Below are 27,187 nucleotides of genomic sequence, written 5' to 3'. Positions count from 1 at the left end.
TCAGTTGAAGTGATAGCCTTTATTACTTGAAATACATTATCTACAGCTAAGGCATAATATTTTTACTTTTTGTAGGCTACTGTGATTATTAATACTATTGGATTTGGATGATGTCCATTTAAAACAGGAAGAATTATTTTCTTCAGCTTAATGGGCTTAACATGGCTTAAGAGGAAAAACACTCCTGAGTGTGCCCAGGTGGGAACAGAGTAACTCTGCCCTGTTCTCCATGAAAGGGAGGCTGCACCAAGCTGCACCTCTCTCCCCTGCCCACTGAACAGCCACACCACAGGCCCCTATCAGCACAAACCCAAAGGGAAAGAAAGACTTTGTTCTTTTATAAAAAGAGAAAAGCTTAACTGATGATGACAGAGATAATCAACAAAAAATGGTAAATGTGCTCTTTGCTTTGGTGGTTATCAGTCATGTCTGCAACATCAGAATTCAAGCTGTCTCATCCATTAATACTCTGTTGTGAAGTTGGCTGTTAAGTCATGTAAGTAATTTAAAGAAAAACACATCACAGCACAGACATCAGATGTCTGAAATTTTATTCATATTATGACAAAGCAGAGAACTAAACCTGACAGAGATCTCATTTGTTATAGTTTATTAAAAACAACGCACTGAGCATGAAACTAGGCTACATATAGTATTTGCCTTTTCTGTCAATGTAGGCATGTATGACATGATAACCTGAAGCAAATAGTGTCAGGTTTTAGTCTGATAAGTGACTAATTCTAACCTGGGAAAAGACTATACAGAAGTACCTACTGAGCAGCTCAAGTGGTGGAGCTTGATACAAAAACTGCTGTTTGTCACTGAAACTGCAGCACTGAATGTTCTGTGCATGGAAATGCACTATGTACCTGCAAGTAATAAGCCTTTAAGATGGTGTTTCCAGATGGCAATATCTCAGCTGTAAGACAATTCCTGAAACCAGGTGAGAGACAAAACACTGAAGAAAATGGTCTGTGTGATTGCTGTGCATCTGTGCTGAGTTTCTCTCACATTCTTGTGTTTGAACAAAGTGAAATTCTTTTTGTTTTGGTGTCTGAGGCCCTCTGCTGCACTGCAGAGGCTTTTGCTCCTCCTCACTGTGTTGGAACCATGGTAGCGCTCCAGACCATGGTGCTTCTCATCCTGTGGGTCTCCAGGTGGGCTGTGTTCCTAACTATTCACAACTTTCATAATATCCATAACAAGACTTCCACAGTGTGATTATTTCAGAGACATTAGGAGGTCAAATGGGAGGTGAAAACTGCTGGTGAAGGAAACACTGCTAATAGGACTAGGTAAAAACTTCAGAGCTTCACTTTTGTCAAAGTGCTCTGACATGCTGGGATGTTCTAAGTTATTATTTAAGTTTTAATTTGCGTATTAATTTTGGCATTGCCATTGTTACTGAAGTCTCTAAGCTTTGGTTTTAGGTGGTTTGACATTTCAATTTGTCTTCTCAAAGGTGCTGGCATGAAGGTCACTTTATAAACGTAACTCTGGCTGATGTTGTGGTTGTATTGTTCTTTGGGGTTTCTCTTTGGGGGAAGAATATGTCCTTGCTAGTAGTAAAAAAAAAAAAGCTAAAAGAGAGATTGTCACTAACCAACTTGGTTAAAATGTGTTGGTTCACTTCTGTGTAGAAGTTTTAATGTCTTTATTTTATTGTCTTTAGCACAAAAAGTAACTACATTTTAGATAATTTTTTCCTTGATTTTGCATGCATTGGTGTCAATGTGATACCCCTGGAAAACTGACATCAAATGCAGAAATGATTCTAAGAAAGGTTAAAATGTGTTGGTTCACTTCTGCGTAGAAGTTTTAATGTCTTTATTTTATGGTCTTTAGCACAAAAAGTAACCTTGATTTTGCATGCGTTGGTGTCAATGTGATACCCCTGGAAAACTGACATCAAATGCAGAAATGATTCTAAGAATGGGTGAGACTGGCTCATCTGATCTTAGAAACAGATTTGTGATTCCTTTCAGTGAAGCCAGGAGAAAGAGTAGGCTTATGTGTTAAAAATACCTGTAGGGAGCTGGGGATTCTTCCAGAGTTGTACAGTAACTACCTTCCTTTGTTCCTGTCACAAAATGATGACAAATTACAGCACTTGTGGAACACAAGAGGAATTAAAGGACCTCTGTATCCACAGTCATTGCTCACTGCCATACAAAATTAAACATGACAGGGCTGGATTACAAAGCAAAACAAAATGAATTACAAACTGAAAACCTCAAACAAGCAAGCAAGAACCTCAAAACCCTTGAGATCAAGGTGTTTACTGTAGAGAATCTTAAGAGGGAGTGGCATTTGGTTGTAACTTGCCTTAACTTATCCCTTGTAGACAAAAAAAATCATCACAATTAGTTTTTAAAACATAATAGTGGTAGAAATAACACCATTTTTTTTAGAAAACTCTCAGAAGGTTATACCACTAGACGAACCACTTTCTGAGGAGTGGTAAGCTACATGATATATCTCTGGCACTGCTTCTTTTTTATTGTTATGCTTATTATTGCAGTTCTAGGCACTCCAATAATTACCCAGATGTCTTTTATATCAAGTGCTCTACAACCTCAGAATAAAACCTACACTCTTGACTTGAAGAGCTAAAGCCTACAAATAGAGTATTAGAAACAGGAGATTCTGGGAGAGAGGAGAAGGGAATGCTGGGAAGTACTGACAGAGCATTCTTGAGTAATGCTTTGGATTAATCAGAAAAATTAAAATGGCTTTTTATTTTTTCTTCATGGACATTTGGGAAATTCTGTGGAATGGGCAGGGAGCAGTGAAGGCTGGCAATTCGGAGCTGGATGATAAGCTAGTGATACTTGCTTGGCTGATCTGTAACATGAGAAAGGTTCAGAAGGGCTTTGAAAACAAAGACAAGCAAGTTTAAGCAGTGTGGAAAACAGAACAAGAGGAAAGATATTGCCTTCCTGAAAGGTAGCCTGAAAAATGAAATTCAGAAGCATTCAGGAGGGATTTGAAGTGGGTATGAATCTTGACATCAGTGAGGAAAGCAGCAAGAGTCAACTTGCAGTGGAAAAGTTGTGCATTATTGCAGGAAAAATAGGCTGTATGGCAAGATTTGATGATTGGGAAGAGGTTCAAGGTGAAGATGTGCATTATATAAACACAATTATCTGAACATGATTGTGCCCATTCTAATCTGGAGGTCTAGCTATGAAAAGGTAAAAAAAATCTGCTTTTAAAGTTACTGATGCTGAGCTACCAAGTGCTTATACACAGATGGCAGTGAACTAGCTCAGATTTTAATTTGCCTGGAAGTCAGCTCTGCTTTAAAGCATGGACCAGTGCATCAGCATATGGAAACAAAGGCTGTTTGTTTCCTGGTGAGTATGTGTTGAAGGAAAAGAAAACAGTGTAAGAAAGACAAGGGATTCTTAAGGAATCCACAAAGAAAACTGTGGAGGTTAAAGAGAGATTAGTGGGAAAGGGTGAAGGAAACTGCAGATAGGTGCAAGTCACAGGAGCCATAAGACAACATGCTTTTAAAAAAGCAACACACAGATGCCAGAATGGTTCTGGATTTTTCGTTGCCTTTTTCTTTTCTTGTGGAAGAGATGTAGAGATCTTGTGCAGAGAAAAGAGCAAAACCCAGAGAAACATTAGGAACCAAATCAAGTACAATTTTAATTTATCCAGGTCCTGTTAATTTTGTACTTACCAGAATTAGGAGAACTATGGCAGTAAATACTGAGAGCATATATAAAACCCATGATTGACGGCTTTATTCAATTTAAAAAGTGGAGCTTAAGTAATAGGATTTTTGTTTGCTTGTTTAAAATAAAACCAAAGCAGAATACCAAAGTAGGCAACACCAGAATTAGGTATTCCACTGCAATATGAGTTCATGAATTTAAATTAAGAAGAAAAGGTCTGACTTTTCCTACCTATTTTCTATCAAACGTTAACATATTTGTGTTATGTGCATATTTTAAGCATGTATTTTTAGCACCACACTGTATTATTTAAAGTTTGTGAGCATCTTGGTTTTATTACTATCAAATATTGTTGCTTGGAGTTCAGGTCTTAATTAGTGCATGGATGTGAAGAAGAGCAAGTAGGTCACATAATCACTATGCTGGTGCCTTAATTCAGTAGATACAAATCTGAACACTGAAGTGAAATAGTGAACCTCCCTTTAATACAATTAAAATCTAAGTTAAGGTGTTGCTACACTTGGTATACCAGAGCTGTTTGTCAGCTCTTCACTAAGGCAAGATTCATAGTTAATTGGTCCACAACTTGGATGAAGTATCATTACAGTGGTTTTAAAGTTGAATCATCAGGCTGCAAACCTGGCTCCAAAACCAGCGTGAATCTTCCGAGGGTTGACCTGTGGCTTAGGGGTAACTTTCTATAATTCCCAGCCCATGTTCTCACCATGTTCTTTCCTCAGCAGTGTTTTAGGGCAGCACAAGACACAGAGATGCTGTTGCTACAGGACAGCACAGCCTCTCTCCTCTGCCACTTCCTACATTAATAGTAAATGGGAAAACACTTGATTTTTTTCTTAATGATGTGTATGTTTGTGTTGTTCAGAATGAACTTGGATTCTGTTGGACATTTTCTTATCAGGGTTGGAAAGCTCTTTCTGATGTATTTATGTAGCAAGAAATGCCAGAATAGGAATCAGGAACAATGGGAAAGGCAATGGGAGCTAGGTCTGGATTTACTGGAATCCACCAGACTGCTCCTTAGCTGGAGTTACAGTCAAGTATGAATCTGCTGTGAGACTTTGGACCTAGTATGTTAATATATTAATCCTGACAATAAATGACTTCATGGATTCATTTGGAAAAAAATATGGTTCAAAGATGGAATAAAGCAGTGGTGAATCAGACTTCTTATCCCTCAGTTATTATGCCAAAGGCAGAGTAGCAAATAAATACTGCTGGTGGTGAGCATTAAGTTTGCTCATTATAAATGCAGAGACATGTACCAGTCTCCAGCGTGATTTCATCTGGGAACATTGCCATAAGGATTACAAATGGCTTTCAGCCTGAAAATTGGTATGTATTGCTCTAAACTTACAGTGGGGAGTTGGCAATTTATCCTTCAGATAATCATCTTGTGTTAAGTTGAACATCTAAGTGTAATTTTTTGCTACATGATAAACCAGTTCCTATGAATAATTTACTGCAACTGGCAACCCACTTCAGCTCTGAAGTCTTTATGAAGTCTGGTGGCTTTTCAAACTTTAATAACAAACTTGGAGCCAAAAATCCCATCACACTTAAAGTCAGTGGAATTTCAGTGTTAATTGCAATGGGAATCACAATTTGACCTCTTAGGGCAAACTTCTCAAGGACAGAAGTTCTACATGACATCATTGAAAAGGCCAAAGTTGTGCATTTGTGTCCAAGTAAGCAGCGCTCATTTACCCTCCCCTGTACTCTACAGCATCATGGAGAGTTGTGCAGATTTTATCTTGTGTAGGTTTTTTTCAGTGGGCAAAAAATGTTGGTTGAATTACCTTGGGTTTCATTTCTCCCATGGCACATTTAGGTGTGTTCTGCACTGTGACCCTGCAACACAGCACACGGTGTCTGAGTGTGTTGCTCCAAAATTATCCTTCCAGCCCTGCAGGAAACCTGCCAAGGCAATCAAGTTGGTGATTTTCAGAAAGAGCAGCAGCACCTTTCAGTTTGGCAGGCCCTGACTGAGTGGCTGATCTATACCAGTGAGGTCTGTCCCAGCCTTTTGGTCTGGCTCTGTCTGACCAGGCTGGGCCAGAGCTGAAGTACGGGAGGAAATTCCATGGCTCATGCTCAGCATCGTCCCCCTGTGTAAACAGAAGCAACCAAAACTTGTCGTAGATCTTTCATATCAGCAAAAAAGTAAAAAAGTATTCTGCATGCACGTGCTAGGTTCCATATACATTATCTCAGCTCTAACCCTTTAGAAATCACTAACTCTTATTTTCTGATTTTGAGCCTTCTTGCTCAGCTCTGCTTTGTGCTGTGTTCCCTTCATGCCCCCTGGCACCTGTGTGTGCTGTGCAGGGCTTTTCAGGGAGCACTAGCTCAGCAGAGGATGAACTCTTCAGCAGTGAGAGGGCTGTGCAAGTGATTTCAAGATTACAGCTGAAAGCAGAATTTGTCTCAGAGGAGATGGGTGGAATAGAAGGGCCAAAAGACCCTTTGTTCTGAATGTAACCACTAAGATTTAGGGGAGATTGTGACTGCAAGTATAAACTCTCCAATTTCCCCTCCCTGCTAATTTGCTGCATGAGATTGCATCAGGAGAGAGGGGAGTCCTGGCATTCCCCAAAAATGAGTAAGGGTATGGCTTAGTGCAATGACAAATAATGGGTGAAGCTGCTTCTCTTTACTTCTTGAGTTGGTCTGAGTAGCAGTACTGAATACAGCTTTTGTTTTCATTGCAATATTGTAAGCTTTCTTGATAGCCAAGCAAACTTTTAGAAAATGTTAAGCTTAGAATATTAAATAGAAAAAAATAACATTGAGCAAACTAATTCACCTGAAATGCACATGTGGAGAGCATTTAAAACACCTAACTTTCTCTAACAGTTCCTAGTCATTATGATGATTTCCTCAGAGTCCTATGCAGTTCTCAACTACCACTCATTCATGTTCTTATCCTTTGGATATCTTTTTTCAGGACAAATAAATGTTTTTCTTAAGAAAAAAAGATAAATGGTGTAAGAAAAATAAGTGTGCCTTGACTAAACCTCACACTTTCACCTCATATGAGAATTTGGGGAACCATTTTATTAGTTTTAATTATGTGATACCAGTCTCAGTTTTCTTGTCTTAATGTGAATAGACAGAGAGATTATTGGGTACAGAAAATGGAAATGAAGCGATGGCTTTAGATAGGACACTTCTAGTTAAAATAAATTCAAGAAAGCTACAGACTAATTGGTCCTTCAGTTGGAAGGTGCCAGTTTAGAGATAGAAGGGTATTTGCGAGCCAGGTTTTCAGCAGATATTAAAAATACTGGAAACAATTTACGAGAAATCCCCACATTTTACAGTCTGGGGCATGATTAATTATGAAGAGTTTAGTTGAGGCTGGTCTTTGAGAGCACAACAGAGACTAGAACAGAAGCCTTGTGGCAGATACCCCTGTCATGCTTTGAAGGCAACCAATGTGCTTCTCTTCAGACCCAGGTAGGAAACCTCTGTTACTTTATTCATTTGCTTGCTGCAAACCTTTAGATTGATAACCCAGGGTTTTGTTTTGAAGAATTTCTTTCCTATGACTTTAGTACACTGCAAGCCCCAGGCTTGCAGGGAATGTTTCCTGAGGTCCCTGGATGCAGCTGGACCTGCAAGGAAAGCAGGCACCCTCCAGTCAGCCTGTCCTGTGTGCACGGCACTCACCCACTTGTGGCAGAGTGCTTGAAGGAGAGGGGGCAGTGCCAAAGGCTCAGAGCTCACATTTACTCTAAGAGTTTGTGGATCACAAATCCTGCCCAGGTTTTTTACAGTTTCTCACTGACAGTAATGCTGAATTCACTTGCAGCTTCACTTTTTGAGAAGGTAAGTGCCTTTTGTCAAACCTAACTGATTTCCTGAACAGAAGTGTTCCCTGCCAGGTGCCCAGGAGACAGAGTTGTACATCAATGCTGCTATAGTGAAAAAACGAGATGGTAAAATGCTGTGGGCTACAGCAGACTAATGAAATGTAAGGAGGCTTATTTTGTTACAGACAAAGGGAGTTGGTTACCTGGTGCTTTGGTACCAATATTCAAGCAGGATTCTTCCTTTGTAGCTCCTCCAGGAGTATGTGTTTGATGGTGATGTGAAAATGTGTGCTTGTTTTGCTAAGGAACTTGGAATGAATGCTGTAAATCAGCATACAGCAAGTGTCTTGACTTCACTGGAACGAAATAAATTTTTGTCTAAGGTCTAGTCCCTTGAACAAGCACTGCTGTGACATTTGCTGTTGTAGCTCAAATGAAAAGTCCACATTTTAAGTAAAATTTTCAAAGTTACCCCAACAATTTAGCAGTTCATATTTAGTGTTCAGTCAGTTGGACTTCTAGGACAGTACTGGAATGGTTGTTCAACAAATCACTGCCCTGAATTACTGCAGAATTTCTGTCCTGTTGTGTTGGTTGATGGTGGTGTTTGCAATACTGTAGAACAAATGGGCTAGTGAAATGCATTTCACCTGTATCTTTTCAAGTGTTTTAAACAAGAGTGCCTCAATTGTCCATTTTGTGCTGAAGTGCACTGCAAAACAGCTTGTGTGCTTGTTGATGCTTCTTAAAAGCATCCTCCTTAAGAAGGAGGATGTATTTAACAGCTTGTTTAAATCACAAATGCAAGCTGTGTGTTTATATGGCTACAGGATGTTAAAGCATGAACGTGGTTTTAATCTGTAGGGCCATACTTCACCTGAAGGTCAATTTAAAATATGTTCAATAAAAATGCATATTGTGCATAGCTAACATGTACATTTTGAGAGGGTAATTCAGTTCCTGTAACTCAGGTAATTTCCTACAGCCTGCTCCAGACAACTAATTTGTGTACCATCCTTAAACAAAAAAAAAAACAAAACCACACACACAAATAAAACAATACAAAACAAAACCCAAAAAAACCCAAAACAAAACAAAAAACTTCAAAAAGTATTTTGGAAAATGCAAGTAAGCAAATAGAAGCAGGAAAGTCTTATATGAAAGCAATTAAAGTATTTTTAATATTGTTTAAAGGGAGGCGTTACCATGGTTTCATGTTTAGTAGCTTTAGGTTTCAGACTAGAACAGTAATCTATAGTTAATATATTATATATATTATATATAGATATAGATATAGATATAATATATTATATTATATATTATTATATGTTATATTATTAATATTAATTTATATTAACAGAATATGTATTAATTTATTACTTTATTATTATATGTTATATTATTAATTAATATTAATTTATATTAACAGAATATGTATTAATTTATTACTTAAGTAATAATAAATTAAGACTAATTAGTATTATTAATCTTATATATATCTAAAATAATATAAAATTTATTATATATATTATATAGTTAATAGTTTTTTCTCTTTTACCAAATGGATCTCCTCCCTTCATCCCAACAGAGTTATTATTGTGTTCTCTCAGTGCAGGGACTGTTTAATTCTCAGGCTGGGGGAGAGGAACCAGGGGCTGTTGGTAGATTTTAAGAAAAGTTTTCTGGCCAAGTGCAACACAAACTAGTACCTCCCTGTCAGCTAACATGCTGCTCACATTGAATTTTTAGAGGTTGTGTGGTTTTGATTTGATTCCTCCAGCAGAAAAACACAGCAGTCAAGCTGCAAGGTTGTGCAACGTTTTCATTTCTGAAGTGAAATTAGAAATGGATTTATTGTATAAGAGACCAACATGTTTGTAATGATACATAAAACAGTTAAATATTGTCCACATTACTGGATAAGCAAAGCAACATCTTGGAAGAGCCTTGCTGGACAGGCTGCTACCCTACCACATTCTGTTTTAGTTTGAGCTTATTTTAACATGCCACTTACCGAGCTGAAATGTGCCTTTCTCAACACTAGGTGAGAATTCAGGATTTCTCACCTCTTTTTCTAACTGGCCCACAATGAAAAAATGAGTTATATTAGCAGGTCAGCTCTCTTAATTAGCAACCTGCTAATTAAATCTGTGTTTGGTTGTTCTGCTTCTGGCCAGAAAGAGGCTCAGTCTGAACCATTGCTGCATTGACCCCAGGAGAAGCTGGTGGAGCTGTGGTGTGAACTGGGTTTGCTCTGTCCCTCCAGAAGGTGAAATGATTACCTGCAGCCTTTGGGCCATGCTGCAAAAGGCTGAGGTGTGTGAGCTGATAAAAACAGCTCAGCCACGAGGGTTTGCAGGCACACTGCTTTCTTTGTGCAGACCTTAGCATAATGCACAGAATGTCTCAGAGTTACAGCCAAGCCTGCTCATTTGTTTCCAGTGACTGATACGTATCATTAAGAAAAAAAAAATGCAATCCCCCTTTATTTTCTTGTATCATGTTTTCTGTAGTGACAACGTGCTGAAATGAAATATCCCTTCCTATTAGTTAAAAATTTAAATGACTGACAAGTTCCCTTTATATTTTCTAGTAGTAATTTCAGGTAAGAGGTAAATGAGCTGCAACAAAAAGTTCATCTGTAGGGTGTCCTAACAATCCCCTTTTAAGATCATCTTGATCGTATAGCCTTGCTCTGTCACTACCTCAGTCTCTCCAAAAAAAAAATCACCTAAACAGATCACATACATGTCTAAAATAGTCGTTCTTGGCCTGTCTAGAAAGTGCATTCTAAATGTTTATCAGTTTTGTAAGGCATCAGTTTTGTTTGCAGGAATGTTAGTAACCTGAGTTGTGGATGCAGAGTGATCTTGTTATAATTCTTACAGTTTACTTCAATCCTTACTTCAATTATAACCATCCGTTCTGGAAATGTGCTCTGCCAGTTCCTTTTATTACCCTGTTCTCCTCCTGTACAGCATGACTGTACTGTTCAACTTTTCTCTGTTCAACCTCTTAAAACTTGCACTCACCTCACTTAAGCCAGCTCAGGCTTGTTATTGTTTCTGTGGGGTGAAAACAGTGAAACTTCATTAAGAGGGCAAAACCTTGGATTGGTCTAAATCATTAATGGTAACTTAATTAACTTTAATGCAGCTCACATCTGCCCTGGCAGTGTTACAGGAGGGTAAACAGGGGACGCAGTCTTGCCCAAAATACCACCATTTGTTGTGCTTGTATTCAATCCCTGCATTGACTGCTTCCAGCATTCTGGTTATTATTTAGTTATTTATTTATTTATTTATTACATGAAGCTACAAAATCTTTTATCAGTCCTGGCTTGTTCTGCTTTTTTGCTTTCTCTCCTGTTTTACCAAAGTTTTCACAAATGAGAACACTCACACATAAAACAATTTACAACACCAACAATGAACAAATCTGGGCAGGAAAATCTGGGCACCAAAAAGATTCCCAAATACACACAGCATAATTTCCCGTTTCTCTTTTGTTACAAATAGAATAGCTACAGCAATGACAGGGACGTTAATTTGGTGCTTCTGGCCACTCTTGTCTGTTGTGACTCTGCCACCCCTGACTGAGTTATCAAAGACTTAACACCTACAGCATGATGCTTCCATTTCATCTTTCTCATGGTCCTTCCAAGAGAAAGGTCTGATTTTAGCCAAATAAATTCTATTTGTGATTAGCAGTTAGGCAATCCTGGCATACCTTCCTGTGTTACCTGTGTTCCTGTCCTGTGTTACCTTCCTGGGCTTACATGTCACCTGCCAATCTGAAAGAGGACATATCCCCTCCATCCCTCCCCTTCTTTTTCTTTCTTCTGGAGAAACCTTCCACATATCTTTGTAGTCAAACAGAGCAGAAAGAATTTGTATAACAATAAACTCATGTCTTTGGTCCCAGGTGTAATCCCTGAGGCCTTTGAGGGCCCTTCTTTGCTAGAACTACGGAGCAGTCAGTGTCTGTCCCTTTTCCTTGTCTCTTGTATCTGTGTGTGTTGACGTATAAAAAGTAAAATTAGAACAAATGCCTTGAAACGTGGCCATTCTGTTCTCTCTCATGCCTGTATCTGTCACCAGTTGCTAACAACTTTTTTTTTTTCTATATAGTAGCTGCTTCAAGTGTGGGTTCTAGCATTTGTTTGCAGAAAACCTTAATTTATCTTTCTATCTGTCCTACATAAGACTGAGATGCTCTGAACTCCTGTGTTGCTGTTCTCTTTTTTTACCTCTCCAGTGAGGTGTTATCCTCAGATGAAATAGTCTAATCAGAGCTGATGACCATTTTCAAGCCAATCCCAGGGTGTGTATCTTCTTCTTTGAAGACCCTCAGTATGACCATACAAAACAGAAGTAAAAAGTCTCATGATGAGACAATAATCAATTGTATTTGCATATTTGCTCTTAAATACTTAACCATTATTTAAGCAATTAATTGTTAATTTAGACCAACTTTTAAAATGTTGTGTTGCTTCCTGCATGAAAGGAAACAATTTAAAAGCCACTATGGGGTCAGCCTGCTGCTATTCAGCATATTTATCTTTGCCATTAGCTTTTGGGTGAAAGTGCTGCTTCTGTGTAGAGGCCACAAATCCTGTTTGTGCTTCCTGTTGCAGAATGTTTATTACACAAGCAGTCAGCAGCTCCACGTGGGTGTTCTGAGCCCCACGATCGACGATGATGACAACAGATGCCTGGTGGATGTGAACAGCAGGCCCAGGCTCATTGAATGCAATTATGCCAAAGCCAAGAGAATGAAGCTTTACTGGCAATTTACTCAGGTAATTCTTACCCAGCAGCCATTTCAGAAAGTTTTAAAGCTCTGTTTCTGTGTTGAAGTGTGAGTAATCTCTTTATTAACAGAACAGAACCAGGTTTATCCTCATTTTCTGTGCACAGAGCGAGGAAGCTGGTGTTTAGTTTTGTCAGCTACCTCAGCAGGGTACAAAACTTGTATTCTGTTTTCTGAGTTCACCATGAATAACTTGTTTCTAAGGCAGAGTACTGTTATGGAGGGGGGGAAAAAAGTTATTTCAGTGGAGTCAAATGCAAAGTAACCTGTTTAGGAACGAGGAATAGAAATCTGTTTGGGGTTTGTTTTTTTTTTTAGAAGGAGCTACTCAGAAATGGTGGGAGTGGATCATTGGTAATAACAGCCTCATAATGACCTAGTTTTGCAGTTTCTTTTTTAAAAAGGCTCATGCTTTTACACGTGAGTGTGAGAGATGCAGAAAGAGGCTCAAGGAAAGGCTGAGAGGTGCTTTCATAGTGATGAGAATGCTAACAGGACACTAAGGTGTCCACTTTCATAATTGTTTTAGAAACATAAGGGAGAGTAAAGAAGCCACAAAAGTTCTGGGGTTAGAAAAGATGTTCTGCTGCATACCACTTAGGGAGATCACTCTGGTTTAGCTAAGAGGAAATGGCAGGGTGACTCAAGGCACCTCAGTGTTTCCACAGAGGGGGGACAGGTTACCCTGAAGACAAAACAGGTTCCAATGGCTGGAAGCCAAAGACAGTCAAACTCTGTTTTTTAAAGATGAGTTTTTCCTAAGGTAAGTTTAATACAGTGGAACTTTGCCATGTCAGGCGCTGGCATGCTGGTGAACCAATGAAATGAAATGCCATTACTTTCTAAAACACATGCATGATGTAGCTTCTGGGGCAGATGTCATAGCTAGTGTGAGTTTGCCTGGTATCACAGTTGCTCCTCTGCAGTTTTGAGTCAACAAATCTAGTTGGGTACTCCAGTCCACAGGCTGAAGCTCACCATTAAAAGCAATTTCTTGTCCTGCATTTAATTTTTCTATAACATCCACGTGGATTTGCAAATATCTTTTTTGTCAACTCATTAATTTCTTTAATAGCCATTGTCCATATACTTTAGGACGTTTGTAATACAGATAGTATCAGTCTTGGTGCAGAAAGCATCTGGACATTAATCAGTAAAGCATAGTATTAGCTTAATTTGTATTTATTCTTGAAAGTTATCTAGGTCTTTAGGAGATAACTCTCAAGCAACAGATCTTAAACCCCTAAATTGGCCACTCAAGGGCAAATTTTTAATTATATCTTCTCACAAATTTTAACAGTAGTCTTTTCATGAGGGGAGCCTCACTGTATCCATCTCTGCATTTGATTTTTTTATACTATTTCTAAAAAGTATAATTAAAATTGAAGAGTATGTCAGTAACATTTTAGCATGGCCCACCTATCCAGTGATTGCAGTTTTAGTGACAGTTAATGGTTTCTACTCCAGGATACTGCTGCTATTTCATAAAACTGATTATGTTAGATCTTACTTTGGGGGTGGGGGGCAGCAGTAGAAGGCCTTGATAATTTAGCTATTAAAATCTTTAAAAATGGGATTTAGCAGTATTAGGATTGTTTCAATTCTATGTTCCAGCTACAGTCTCCCAAGAAAGGTGCAGCACTGGTAAACTCTGCTCTTCCTTCTGCAAAGGAACATCTCCCTGAGAGAAGTGAAAGCTAATTAGTTGTTTCTTCATGATAAATTAAGAGACAAATAAAATAATTAAACGTTTTCTCTTCAAAAAGGATTTTGCTAATACCCAATACACTTAAAATGTCATTATTACTCAACGGGGTACATTCTGTAAGTTAGAAGAAAGTTAATGAATGTAATCAGGGCTTGCCAAGATCAACTGATGAACTCCACATGAAGTGCACCCATTTAGTCTGGTGAAAAGATGTATTTACTCTCTTGGAAGTTCTCTGTAAAAAGACTATTTTTATTATTTTCCATATGTGCAGTGAGCAAGACTACTGTGAATATCATGCTGATGTTTATATTGTCTTGGAATTTGTGAACTATTAATTAAAATGTAAGTGCCAGTTGTAGCCTTTTGTAGCACTTGCCTTTAGCTGCAGCTGTGCTTTGACTTCTCTGGGTTCTTGAGCCATTCCATGGGAATGTCTGATTCTATAGGTAAGTAAAAATACAGCAGGGCAAGTGGGGAATTGTCTCAGAAAGGAACAGGAAACAGGCTGACCACCGAAAGTAGAATAAACCAATTGAAATATGTTTCCCTAACCAGCACAAAAATCTGTATTTTCCCTGCTTTACAGACATTTCTGGTAAATTAGTTTGAATGAGGAAACACTATAATCTGAGAGGCCCCACAATAGTCAATGGTGGGACATGGACAGCAGTCTGGTTGATAGAAAACTGTACAGCTTTTTTAAAAAAATATCCTTCAGGTAACACTGTCCTCCTGCTTTGTACTGTGTAATGATAAGTTAATTCCACATGACCAAAGTAGAAGATGGGGTTATCATCAGTTAGGGGGCTCCTTGCTTCTGTAGATCTATTAAAGAACTATTTAATTAATTATTAAGTAACATATTCTAGATCAAAAGTGTATGTACACACACACACACACACACAGATATATATATATACTTGTGCATATATATCAAACCTGATTTCTTTAACTTTATCTTTTACTTTGTTTTTAAAATTTTTAATTCCCTGGCTATCTTCAGTTGCAGGCAGTTGGAGTCGGGCAGCCAGATGTCCACTGCTACTTTGTGGACAAAATTCTGGTTTGATGGGCAGGCACTTGGAGGGAGTCACTACCTCTGGTATCTTTGTCCTGTACAGAAACTTGCATTGAGCATTCAAAGCTTGTAGGATGTGTTTGTATAACCAGGATCTATCTGAGCACATTTCCATGCTCCAGAGTTTTGTACAGCTGCCAAATGCAATGAGACCCAGTAAAATGTAGGCTTTGGTGGCATTTCTTGCTTGCAAAGCTTCTTCAAGTGTTTATAACAGTAATTATGTCAAATTATGTAAATTAGCCCAGAAAAGAGTCCCATCCACTGGGTGGTGTTCAAGAATTTTATTGTTCAGGCTGTTTGTCAAGTCTTCTCTTAGGGAAATGTTTGTTTTGGAAATGCTTTTATGCTGGAATGTTTTCTAGGTGTTTGACAGCTCACCTAGTTCAGTCTGTCTCACCACTTTTTCATTTAATCAGAACAAAGTTAGAGCTTCTACCAAAAAAACCCAGTAATTAGACAAGGTAGAGAAGATAGAGACAAGAATTACATGGTAGAAAAAGGTCAGAATTTTAGTAAAATATTATTTGAAACGTGGTCTCAAGGAAGCTGTCTTGGCATCATGAAGCATGAGGAAAGCAAAACTTCAGGCTTTGGTTTTGAGCTGGTTTTGGCGAGGAGCAGGTGCAGACTCTGCTGGCAGCAGCAGCAGCTCCCCAGGAACCAGGTGCTGGCACAAGGCACCAGCTCAGCAGCATTTGTCACTGTCCCCAGTGTAGAGTGTCACTGTACCTGTGCTCAGTGAAGCTGCTGGGGCTGCTGCAGTGGTGGTGCTACAGGGTCTGGTAGGTGGCAGAGAAGGGGCTGTGAGCTGTGGGAAATGAAGGCCAGAGCACCTGGGCAGGTGAGGCCTCAGGACATCTGTTGGTAGACACTGCTTGTGGCCATCACATCAGTTCTCTGAGATGATTAGGTTTGTTGATATTCTGGAGAACCAGTACATGCTCAGTGCTGCAATCAGTTTTTTCAGAGGACAGATCTCAAATTTGTGGGATTTTAAGAAGCCCCTCAGTCTCCAATCTGATTTCCCAGGTTTATTGCTGATGCAGAGTCAGTTGCCTGCCCTACGTGTGAAATTTGTCTCTATGTACTTCACCTGGGTGGCAGCAGATCAGTCAGAAAGTTCACTTACCTCGTTAGGGCTCCTCCCGAGGCATAGCAAAGGCAAAAGGGGGAAGTTTTTCTGTAATTACTCTTTATCTTGAGCTGTCCTATTTCTGTTTATTTGGACAGGGATGGGACTATTCCATTCTTACCACACGAACCACACTCTCACTTTTTGCTCTTGTGAGAAATGCAACAGGGGAGAGCTCTGTGTAAAAAGAGGCAAAAGAAAGGACACCAGGCCAAGCTAAAAACTTGGGATTAATCATTTACAGCTGTTTCATACTTAGTTAATTTAAGTAATTCAGCTTCCAGTGTGGTTGCCATAGAAAGGTAGGAAGAATCTGCATCTGTAGGGATGGACACTCATCACATCCTTCATGGGAGGAGAAGATGTGCAGGGCCTGCTCTCAGCTCCATCCTCTTCTCATAACTTCTGATAACATTGCTTGTGCATGGTGTGGAGAATTGTGATTCTAGTCACTGCTGAAGGTTTCCACAGGATGTCTTCCCATTCATAAATGCTTGGAGGGAGTGCTTGGAGGTTTATGCTATGCCCAGAAACTGTAAATAAAATTTGTTGCTGACAGCTCTAGTTACAATATGTATTTCCTAAATATCATAGTAGGAATTGCTTGGGAAGGAAAAGGGAAGAGAGACAAGCATATTAATTACTGAGTTTTTACAGGTATTCCTCAGATAAATATGATGATTTAGATTTTATTTAAATAGGTATTATGTATTAGATAAGGAGATCTTCTGTTTAGCTGTATAAAGAAAGAATAAACCTTAAAATTACTGAATTTGTGTCTTGTTCTCCTGAAGGCTTTTGCCTTTAAATTACTCTTCCTCACATTTATCTAATGAAAATAAAGGTTGTGCAGTACTACGTTACTCACCACCACAGCCCAGAGAAGGACAGGAATGCAGCTGCATAGCAAGATTAAACTGGTGGGCTGGGAAGCCAGCAGAGAATCTCTACCAATTTCAGATGCCCCCTTGCTGAGCACACAGCGTGCAGAAGCAGAGCCCAACACCTTTATACAGCAGCCTAGTTCTAATGTCCACTCCTGTTTTCATCCCATCCATTAGCCAAGGACACCAGCCTGCAAGAGGGATGCATCTCAGCAGAGCTCTGTGTGTCCAAGGGAGCAGTGGCCCCCAGCCACTTCATCAGATCCTTCCATTATGAGAGCCACAGGCTGGCACAGCAGCATCATTGATTTATCAAGAGTTTGGATTTATGTGGTATTTCTAACCACAAGGGATGCAAATACTCTCAGTATGTCTCTGTAGTTTCAGACATGCTGTACTGCTATAGAACTGTGTAATTAGGCAGTGCTGTTTGCCTGGCAGCTCAGAACAGAAAGGGATGGTGATCCTGTTAAAAGAGATACAGACTTTGATCCTGCAGGAGAAATATAAAGAAAAACAGAACCTAATTATTCAGTTAAATGAGATAAATAGACTAGGTTAGCCCTGTATTTTTAGTGAGGCAGTCTGATTTTTTTAAGTAACCAGTGTTGCCAAGTGTGGAATTTTGAATCTCAGACATAAAAGAGCACTTCCACAAACCCCACATGGCTCAGTGTTGGGGTAGAGGTCCAGTACATCAGTAGCATTTCTATATTTAGGTATTCTTTGCCAATTTTTAAATCAAATATTACCCCAGCTTGCCTGTACTTCATATTTGAACTAACTGGATAACAGCACAAGGTATAGCTGGAGGATGAGGAAGCTGAACCATTGTTCTGCTTAGACATGAGAAAACTATAGTTAATATTTCAATTTGCATTTTTCTGTAGTAAATTGGTCCCTAACTTACGTAACTCAATATTCTTGTCATGTGAATTTTGTCAATATGAATTTTAGAAAAGGTGTATTAAAATATTTCTTTTTCATTCATCATGAACTATGTCTTACTACAAGCTTATGAGCATTTTAGTATCATTTATGCAGAATGGAATGGAGAAGTACTAAAATCTAAATGCATACAGGCTTTCTCCATTTTGAATACTTGACTGCAACTTAAATACAAAAATATATATGTGAAAAACATGCACAAAAATATGGAATAGAAATATTACTATACAATATTGTGTTTTAACAACTGATGTTAGATTTGCTTGGCAATTATTGCTAACTGATGCTAAATTTACTTGTTAATTATTGCCGTAGCTAGTGGTAACCAAAATTTCATTGTATCAGTTTAGTTTTCTATTTGGATTAATTTTCTAGCAGAAAGTTTTAATCTTTGCAAATTGGTGTAGAACTTGCCATCTAAAAAGTTGGTGTGAAATACAGCAGTAAAACGAGCTTTTTAGTGGGTGCATTTCAAATCTCTTCTAGCATATCACATTATGCAGTATTTACTCTCTTGAGAACTACATTTAAGCTCCAAAGACACTTGTGCTGAATTAATTTAGAAGAAAGTTAGCACATACCCATGTTTTTCGTTCAAAACATATACCCTATTTGCATATTTTAGCATCTGATTTTAAATGCCACATTTATTTACAAAGAAATTATTTGTTCGAGTTGCACATGATTCTTCCTAATTTCGGCTGTCCAGATAGGCTGCATCCAACAACTGCAGATGACAGCTGCTGCAAGGCACTGCTTGGCATTGTCCTGTCAGGCATGCAAAACAATGGCCAAATCCAGAATGTCTCCTACAACTGGAGTAATGATCAGAATTTACCAGGTAAACAGCCTGAGTTTCAGGAGATCTGAACTCTGCTTTTGGCTCCTCCTTTGCAGTACCAGTCTCTGCTTGGCTTCTGCATTCCCCAGCTGTGGGAGGGATGGAAGGAGTTTTGCTGTTACTATTTCTAAATTCCCAGCTGAAAACAAAACTCTGTGCCTATCGAGTCAGTAGAAGTTGCATCTTTACTCCTAATGGAGACAAAAGCAGTATGTATGTAAGCAAGATCTGGCTACCAAGTCATGTTTACGGTCTGAGATAAGAAGATGAGAAAAATGTTCCTTTGGAAATCAGATAAATCAGGAAATTGAAAAAATTGACAAGAAAAGACTGTTTGTGAAATGATCACGCCATAAAGTCTGGTGTCCTGAAGCCAAGAGTGGTGACACTCAGTATATTAGACAAAAAACCAGATTATTTTCATTACTGTTTGTGTAAACGGAACAAGGTTTGTGCTACAGCAAGGACATTACTTTCCCAATATCAGTTATAATCAGATTTGTGTGGTTAGTGGGGAAAAAGCCATTTTCAATAACTAGACACTATGATCAGTCCCAAGGAGCTCAGCCTAAATTCCTGAGTTAGAATATGCAGATCAGTTGAAATACTGGTGCAAATTCATTTCCTAATTTTCTTCGCTTTGCACTCAATTTATTTCTTAGGCCCTAGAGACTGGTTTAATCATAAGCATATAATGATAATTCAAGTAGTTCAGTTTCTGGGTTAAAATGCTCCTTCTTATGGAGCATTCAGATTAGAAAACTTAGATTAATTAAATACAACACACACACACAAAAGAAATAAAATTGTCATTCAGTATTTTTGTTTTCCAAGGGAGTTATTCTAACAAATAATCCCATCTAAACCCCATAAACCCCCCATAAACCTTTGGAAATCTGTTAACATGTCTGGGAAAAATACAAAAATCTTGGGTTTTCTAGTTGTGCTGAAAGGAGTTCTGATTTATCTGGCTGAAGAAGAGTAACTAGGTATAACCTGTGCTAAGGCTGGTAAATAGCAATGTGAAGTTGTATTCTTCACATCAGTCGTGCATCTGTGCTATGTCAGAACAATATTTTCATGCTGAAAATAGAGAGAAAAAGAGAAAGAATAAGGCAGTGAGGTGCAGGTCCTGCCCCCTCACTATCAGCAAGACATTGAGATGCTGGAATGTGTCCAGAGAAGGGCAGCAGGGCTGGTGACAGGTCTGGAGCACAAGGCTGAGGGAGATGGGGGTGTTTGGTCAGGAGAAAAGGAGGCTCCTGGGGGCCTCGTTGCTCTGTGTGAGGGGAGGGTGTAGCCAGGTGGGTGTCGGTCTCTCTCCTCAGTGACAGGACGAGAGGAAATGGCCTCAGGTTGTGCCAGGGGAGGTTTAGATTGGATGTCAGGAAAGGGTGGTCAAGCAGGGGAGTAGGCTGCCCCGGGAAGTGATGCAGTCCCCATTCCTGGATATTTAAAAGACACGTAGAGGTGGCACTTAGGGACATGGTTTGCTTTGGTTATGAAACTGATAGAGTTGAATTTGTGGTTGAACTCAATGATCTAAAAGATCTCTTGCCACTGAAATACTTCTGCAATTCTACATACCGCAGTGATATTACTTTTATTAAAACTAAATAGGAAAGCAAAACCGAGGAATATAAAGTTTTCTGCATCGCAGATCATAAAATTAATTAACTGGATTAATTACCTCACCCAGAAGACTGCCCCAGGCAATGGTCAGTGCTTGCTGTTTCACAAAAATGAGCTCTGTTGTGAAGCAGCAGTTTGTGAGTCCAAGAGGATTCCCTTCTTGACCCCTGATTTGCTGTCTTGGAGAAGATTGAGGCTTGATTTGTCTGAATGATCATCTCGGCATGCCTAGAAAGAGTTATCAGCACTCTTAAAATTAACTCGGCCCATCAAAAACATCTAATCAGTCACTGAACATTGATGTCTGAGACAATGGATTCAGCAGGTTTCTTATTCTCTCATAAATCACCAATAGTTGTAGCAAATTTTAAATCTAACACTCCTTTTCTCCTTAGAAACTTTGTTTACCAGTTCCTCACTGCTATTCACAGGTATGCATTTTTTTTAAAGGTAGGTCCCACTAATTTTCATTCCTCTATTAAGCAAAATCCAGTTTTCATTTCATGTTACTATATTTTGTAATTATCCACCATCTGAATAGTCCATCATACTTCAGAACATCTTTGTTGCCTTTCTCTGTCTTACACTTTAAACATCTTGAAGCAAACCTATATCACAGCAGATGAATCAAGCCTGAGCTGTTTGCAGAAATAATTTATGTAATCTCAGAATGAAAAAGGTAACTTTTCTGAACTTTTCACAAAATGCAGTATTAAAACAGATAAAGCAATTGTCTCCAACACTCTTGTCTTTTTCTTGGTTGTATCAAGATGTTGTTTCACTACACAAGCAGCTGTTGCATGGCACAATAAATGAAAATAAAGAATTCTGGGTTTTAGTTAGAGAAAAATTACCCTGCAGAAAACATTGGACAAAGCATTAACTTTGGATATTTTCTATAGGTCAAGTCTCACGACTCCAGAGGTGTTTAAAATGCAGGATTTGCCTATATCCAACTCTTCTCCTGCTAGAGGGAGTATAAAATGTAGCAGTTGCAGTTGTTGCTGTGAACTGACATAGTTTAGATTTAAGTTCTAATTTGGTACTTGTATCAAGAGTATCAAGTTGGAGCACTAAGTAGCCAGTGAGCATGGAATGTGGTGGGTTCTGCATATGGGGTTTTCTGAATGGTACCAAGTAGGACAAGCAGGCAGATAAGGGCCAAGGAAGACACAGAAGACAAGTGTGGACATCATCCCCTTTAGTGATGAGGAAAATAAAATCAGAAATACCAATCTGTGAATCATCCCTCACCAACATGCATCTCTGCAGCTTTCTCCTTTAAGTTCCCAAGAGGACAATTATTTCTGAGTCCTGTTTCTGGTTACTCAGGACAGCTGTGGTCAGAAAAACCAAGCACATCATCCTCAACTGCAGAGCATCAAGCCAGTTCTTTTCCACCAACGACTTGCTAGGTAATCCTGGCTCTCAGAAGATCACACATCATCATCTGGATTTGCTGCCAAATAAAGACCAAACAATGCATTCAACTGTAAATTCTGCATTTAGCCATAATTATCAGGGCTATGTGTGGAGAAAGGATTCCCTTTGTAATCTGCTTTCCACTCTACCACAGACACCCCCACCCCGAGACAGTGTTCAATAATTAATTATAAAAATCACATCATACACCTAGATGAGTTTCTGCATGTTTTTCTAGCATGTCAGGAAGATTTTCTGGCCCCTGCTGATAGCATAATAATTCATGTTTACTTTCTGAAAAATATCTTAGTCTGGCTAATGTATTCTTCTCCAAAACTTGTGTTTTTGTAGTCTTATCCCAATTTTCTGTAGTAAAACACATTTCCAGCTATTATAACCTGAAGAGCTTCTTGGTATCTCAGTAAAGGTTTGAATTTAATTATTTTCAAGTTATTAATTTCTTAATCTTGCTATTAATAGGACTGCAACCTGTTACAAATCTGTAGTATTTTTTTATATATGTGGAGAAATGTTAGTGATAGGTATATATCCATGTGTTCCATTTTCATGCTGCATCTCTGTAATTTCTTTTCAATTCCAATTACATTCTCTGAATGAAACTGCATTTCCTTGTACCAGGTTTAATTGTTTTTATTTTAATACCTGAATTAACAGTATAGTGTATTTCTACATCCTGGAGAGAGTAAGTAAATCAGACAATCCAGTCTAGGGTAAACAAAACAGAAAATGATTGCACAGATATCTCATTACTAAAACCTGCTCTGGACGTACAGATGAGGCTGCTTCATTTGGTTTGTCACAGCTGCAGTATTAAAAATTTAGTGTAGCATTATGAAAATTTAGCTTTTATGATCATGTAAAGTCTGAACATTCAGGTGTCTTGGGAGAGGAACAAGACAAAATTGTGATGTAGACATTGAAGTGGCCTAACTGGTGAATGATGTGTCTAATCCCATTGTCAGAGGATGTTTCACAGTATTTACACACTCAGTACCAGCAAGTGGATATAAGTGCTTGGGTGGCTACCTGACAACAGAACTTGAGTGCAGGAGGAGGGAAGAAATCTATTGTTAAGAAATGGTTTGGCTTATCCCTGTTATAACACCACTTAAGTTTACATTGTACATAGTAATTAGTTTTGTTTTGTATTGGAAAAATAAATCCACATTTTAAGTGAGTCTTGTAAAAATTCTCATTTATCTGCCCTGTAAATAAAGATTCAAATAGCTGAACAGATAACAATATATTTTTAATATATAAACCTGCTGTATATGATACTTCATATACATAAATGCAGTTAAATGCACCTTATTTTCACAGTATTCATATAAAATATATTAGGAAGCATGTCTTTGAGTAAGGGCAGCTATATACTTCAGGGACAAATATTTCAATTAAAATAGTTCAAGTTAATTGATGAAAGATTTGAACAGCAAAAGATATGTTATAGAGCCTGCTTTACTTACAGCACACCTGTTAGACAAAGAGTTGGGAAATTTGTTATACTTCTTTGGATTCAAGAAGAAGTTAATCAATTACCTCTGTATTATATATATATCTCTATATCCTTTATACAGCTAAAAAGCAGAAAATTTAAACTGAATAACATAATCCAATATTTCCAAGAAACAGGCAATACTGAAAATGCATAAATTACTGGATGGGATAAATTATTCCCTTCTTCCTATGAACATTTTCTTATTGCTTCAACATCCATACAGAAGTGAATCACACAGAGGGAAAAAATACCTTGTATAATTTGAGTAATTTTCTTTAGGATTAAATTTGGTGTACTAACAGTCACTGAAAATTTACCCCAGTATTCTGGGGAAATGCACGAGGAGATCAAGTGCTCTGTTTGAAGTGGAGATTGTCTCATATACCTCACCATAATTATTTGATTCAAATGTATCAAAGCAACAGCAAAGATTAGAGTTTCTGCCTCAAAGGCAGAGCGAACATGTAAATGTTTGAGGTCACTGATTGAGGTCCAAATAGAAAATTAATAGACCAGAGAATACAAGGATCTATACAGTGTATGTGATAGGAGGCTGGATATACTCATTAACATTTAAGACCTTTTTCTGAAATATCCATGTTTAGGCAAGCATGTTTTTTCTCTTTCATGTAGAATAACATGAGCTTTAATATGATGAGCAAAAAGCAGCTTTAAACTCTGAAAGGAAAGGTGTTCATTTTAGAGTAACTCCTTCAAAATAGCTGTCAGTCTGATTTTCAGTAATGCTGACAGCCTCCAGCGCTCATTTAACATCCCTCTTCTCTACAAAGTGATCAGGTTTGGTAACTGTGCATCTACCACTCCCAGTAAACAAAAAAAGATCCCGTAGAACATTCAACAAAAACTGTCCAATTACTTCACACAACTTGGTACTGCAAGATTTTGCAGGCACGTCAAATGGTGTTCTTAAGTGCCATATTACTGGATAAATCCTGCTTTAGAAAGACTGGGAAGGGAACCCCTTACATGCAGTAGAAGTGTAGAAAGTGCAATACCTTTAAAGGAAGTCAAAAGCATTGCTTTCCACTCTGTGTACCAGGATGTTGACTTGAGACAGTGTTAACGTTAAAAGTACACTTAAGCAGTCAGTTTTCTGTGTGTCCGAATGCCAGCAGGAGCTAAGAACATTTCTGCCTCTCACAGGAATTTCTTCAACTTGCTTTGCAAAAACCATGCAGTTTTCAGTCAAACCTGTTAGTGCTGACACGTTCAGTCTATTTTTTACAGAAGAGTTGATCTGGATGCTTATTCATCCTCTTGAGACTTCTGCCATTGAGCTGTCTCTCATCATCAGTGATCTTAATCCTAATTCTGTTTAGTTGTGCAGAATTCCTCTTGAAACTTGTTTCAGCCTACAGAATTATGTTTAACATTTCATGATTGAAGACATTACTCTAGGCTATCAATTTTTGCCTTTAAACTGGAAAGTAGAGATCTTGCCTAGAATGGGGAAAGGAACCCAGATGGGCAACTTGCCTTTCACTGAGTGTGAAGTGTAGTAACACAATAAACCCTTTTGCCAAGCATGCAGTAAATCCAATTATGAGAGTTTTATACAAGTTTGGAGAACTGCTTAGTATAAAAAAAAAGGCAAAAAATAATTAACTTAAAGGGTACCTTTGCCTGCATTTGGCTTTAGGGTTCCAAATGCTAATGATGACAACAGACTGCAGAAACCATTTGGAGGCCAAGCCAGTTAGAGGAGCAAAATACAGTGTTAGCTTTTGATGCCTCAGTCCTGCCTTCTCATTTTTTCCTGGAGTTACTCAGTTTGTGTGCTTTAATCCTTACCCAGCTCACTGGTTCAAGCTTTGTGACCTGTATTAGGTGCACTGTCAGCAACCCAGAGCTGACAGGACAATACCCTCTCCCAGGCTTGGATTGGGCATGCAGAAGGGTGAAAACGAACACAGTTAAGTAGAAAAATATCAGGAAATTTTAAGTACCATACAAACCTTCCTCCCTGTACTTCAGAGCAGTTCTTTAATTTCCATGCCTGCTGAAAGCATCTAATGCACCCACTCTGAGGGCTGAAGCACAGGCCTCTCATCTCCCAGGAGCAGAGCAGCTTAGCTCCTAACAGGGCTTGAGCCTTGACGTTTCTCTTTTGTGGTTAAAAAAAGCACATCTTGCTAGAAGCATCTGTGCTCTCTGCAATACTCAATTCACACATATTAGCCACTACTTAATTTTGGTGTCTCTTTTATATTCCATGCAGCAGCTCCAATGCACTCAGCAGGGTGGTTTTCAGTAGCCAATGCAGAGCACTTTCCTCACATCAAAAAGAGCTTCCTTGGCTTTTTATCTCCCAATTCACTTGTTTCTGTTAAATAAAAGCCAGATTTCACATAAGGTCACATCATAAAGAGTGAAAGAGTGTGAAGGGCCTTTTTATATGTTTTTTTGGTTGTTTTCTTGTTGTGTTTTTCCTTAGGAATGGTTTACACTTTGTTTGTGTAGCTGCCTGTATTAAAGTGTTTCTTATGAATACGTTTACTATAACACCTAGGTCTGCTCTACAAAATTCAGAAAAAAGGAAAAAATGTTGTCTCCACTGTGAACATCCTCCTTCCTCTGCCCCCAAAATCCACATGGCATTTGTGCCCATTCAAGTGAAAGAAACCCTTAACCACTGAAACAAATGGGAATTAAGCAGAAAAATTCCAGCACTGCATGGCAGTGTTTAAGTCTTTTTCACTGTGTCTTCCTCTACCTAACAGAGCTCCAAGTGCTGTATTTCACAAACAAATGGAGGGAGGGAATTCTGTTCCTCTCCTTATGCCAGTAACTTAGAAATGGCAGGAGAAGCCTAAGAGTACCATGCACAGAGTCATATCCCAAATCCAGAAATCAGGCAAGCGATGGACCCAACTGAGTCAGTTTTCTAACAAGACAAAGTGGGACAACTTTCCTCAGCTCCCAGTGCAGGTTCTGAGCTGGGAATGTCTCAAGCACCAAAAGTCAGAGGAGAGACAACCAATAAATTAAAGAATCAAAACTAGTTCACATAACTAACAGCAACACAAGCACCTCCAGCATCAGTTGAAAATGCAAGGAAGTTCATCTTAATTTTGGCTCTAGGCAGAAACACTTGTAAGGTGTAATTCCCAATTCCCAAGTTAAGCCAAGAGAGCTGACCCTGGGTGCCATGCAACACTGAGTGTACCCAGTGGGAAACCACACTGCAGCTTTCATCAAGAATAGAAAGGTCATGTTATTCTAGAAGAAACAAGATAACTGTTCCTTTCACAATGAGAAAATGCCCATTACCTCAGAGTTTTACATGTGAATAAACTAGTTCAGAGCTCATTAAACTTGGAGAAAAAAAAAATCAACCTCCCTACAATGATCTTTAGAAGGCCAAAGTAACCAAGGGAATGGGGGAATGATTAGTGGAGCGGGGGAGGCTGGGAGTGGGGGGATGTAGTGTGAGTGTCTAAGATAAGAGACGAAGTGGCATATAATAAAGGATTGACAAAATTTTCATCCTAGTTTCTTCAAATTTCTTCTATGTCATGCAGTGTTATTGCTTTTGGATAGTTTGGAGTTTATGCTCCCACCAGACAGCTAAATTTAACTACTGTTATTAATACAAATGTCAATAACAGTTATACAGCAGTGGGGAAAATACAGTTCACTCAGCATTTCATTATGGGGGTGTATTA

General features: G+C 38.6%; 1 protein-coding gene across 2 annotated transcripts in view; it reads left to right on the top strand.

Annotated features, from left to right (window-relative positions):
* Window positions 1–27,187, top strand: part of GALNT18 (polypeptide N-acetylgalactosaminyltransferase 18) — a 211,073-nt gene that overhangs the window by 181,948 nt on the left and 1,938 nt on the right. The window contains exon 11 of one of the 2 annotated variants that reach the window (XM_039725018.1): window positions 12,156–12,320. The exons of the other annotated variant lie outside the window; for it this stretch is intronic. Within the exon in view, the coding sequence (XP_039580952.1) occupies window positions 12,156–12,320 (165 nt within the window). The remainder of the gene's footprint in view (window positions 1–12,155; window positions 12,321–27,187) is intronic. 2 annotated transcript variants of the gene reach the window in all.

The sequence above is a fragment of the Passer montanus genome, unplaced genomic scaffold (genome assembly GCF_014805655.1).
Source record: "Passer montanus isolate IOZ18808 unplaced genomic scaffold, ASM1480565v1 scaffold54, whole genome shotgun sequence".
Lineage (NCBI taxonomy): Eukaryota > Metazoa > Chordata > Aves > Passeriformes > Passeridae > Passer > Passer montanus.
The sequence above is the reverse complement of the archived record's forward strand: the minus strand, read 5'-3'. Positions and strand labels throughout refer to the sequence as shown.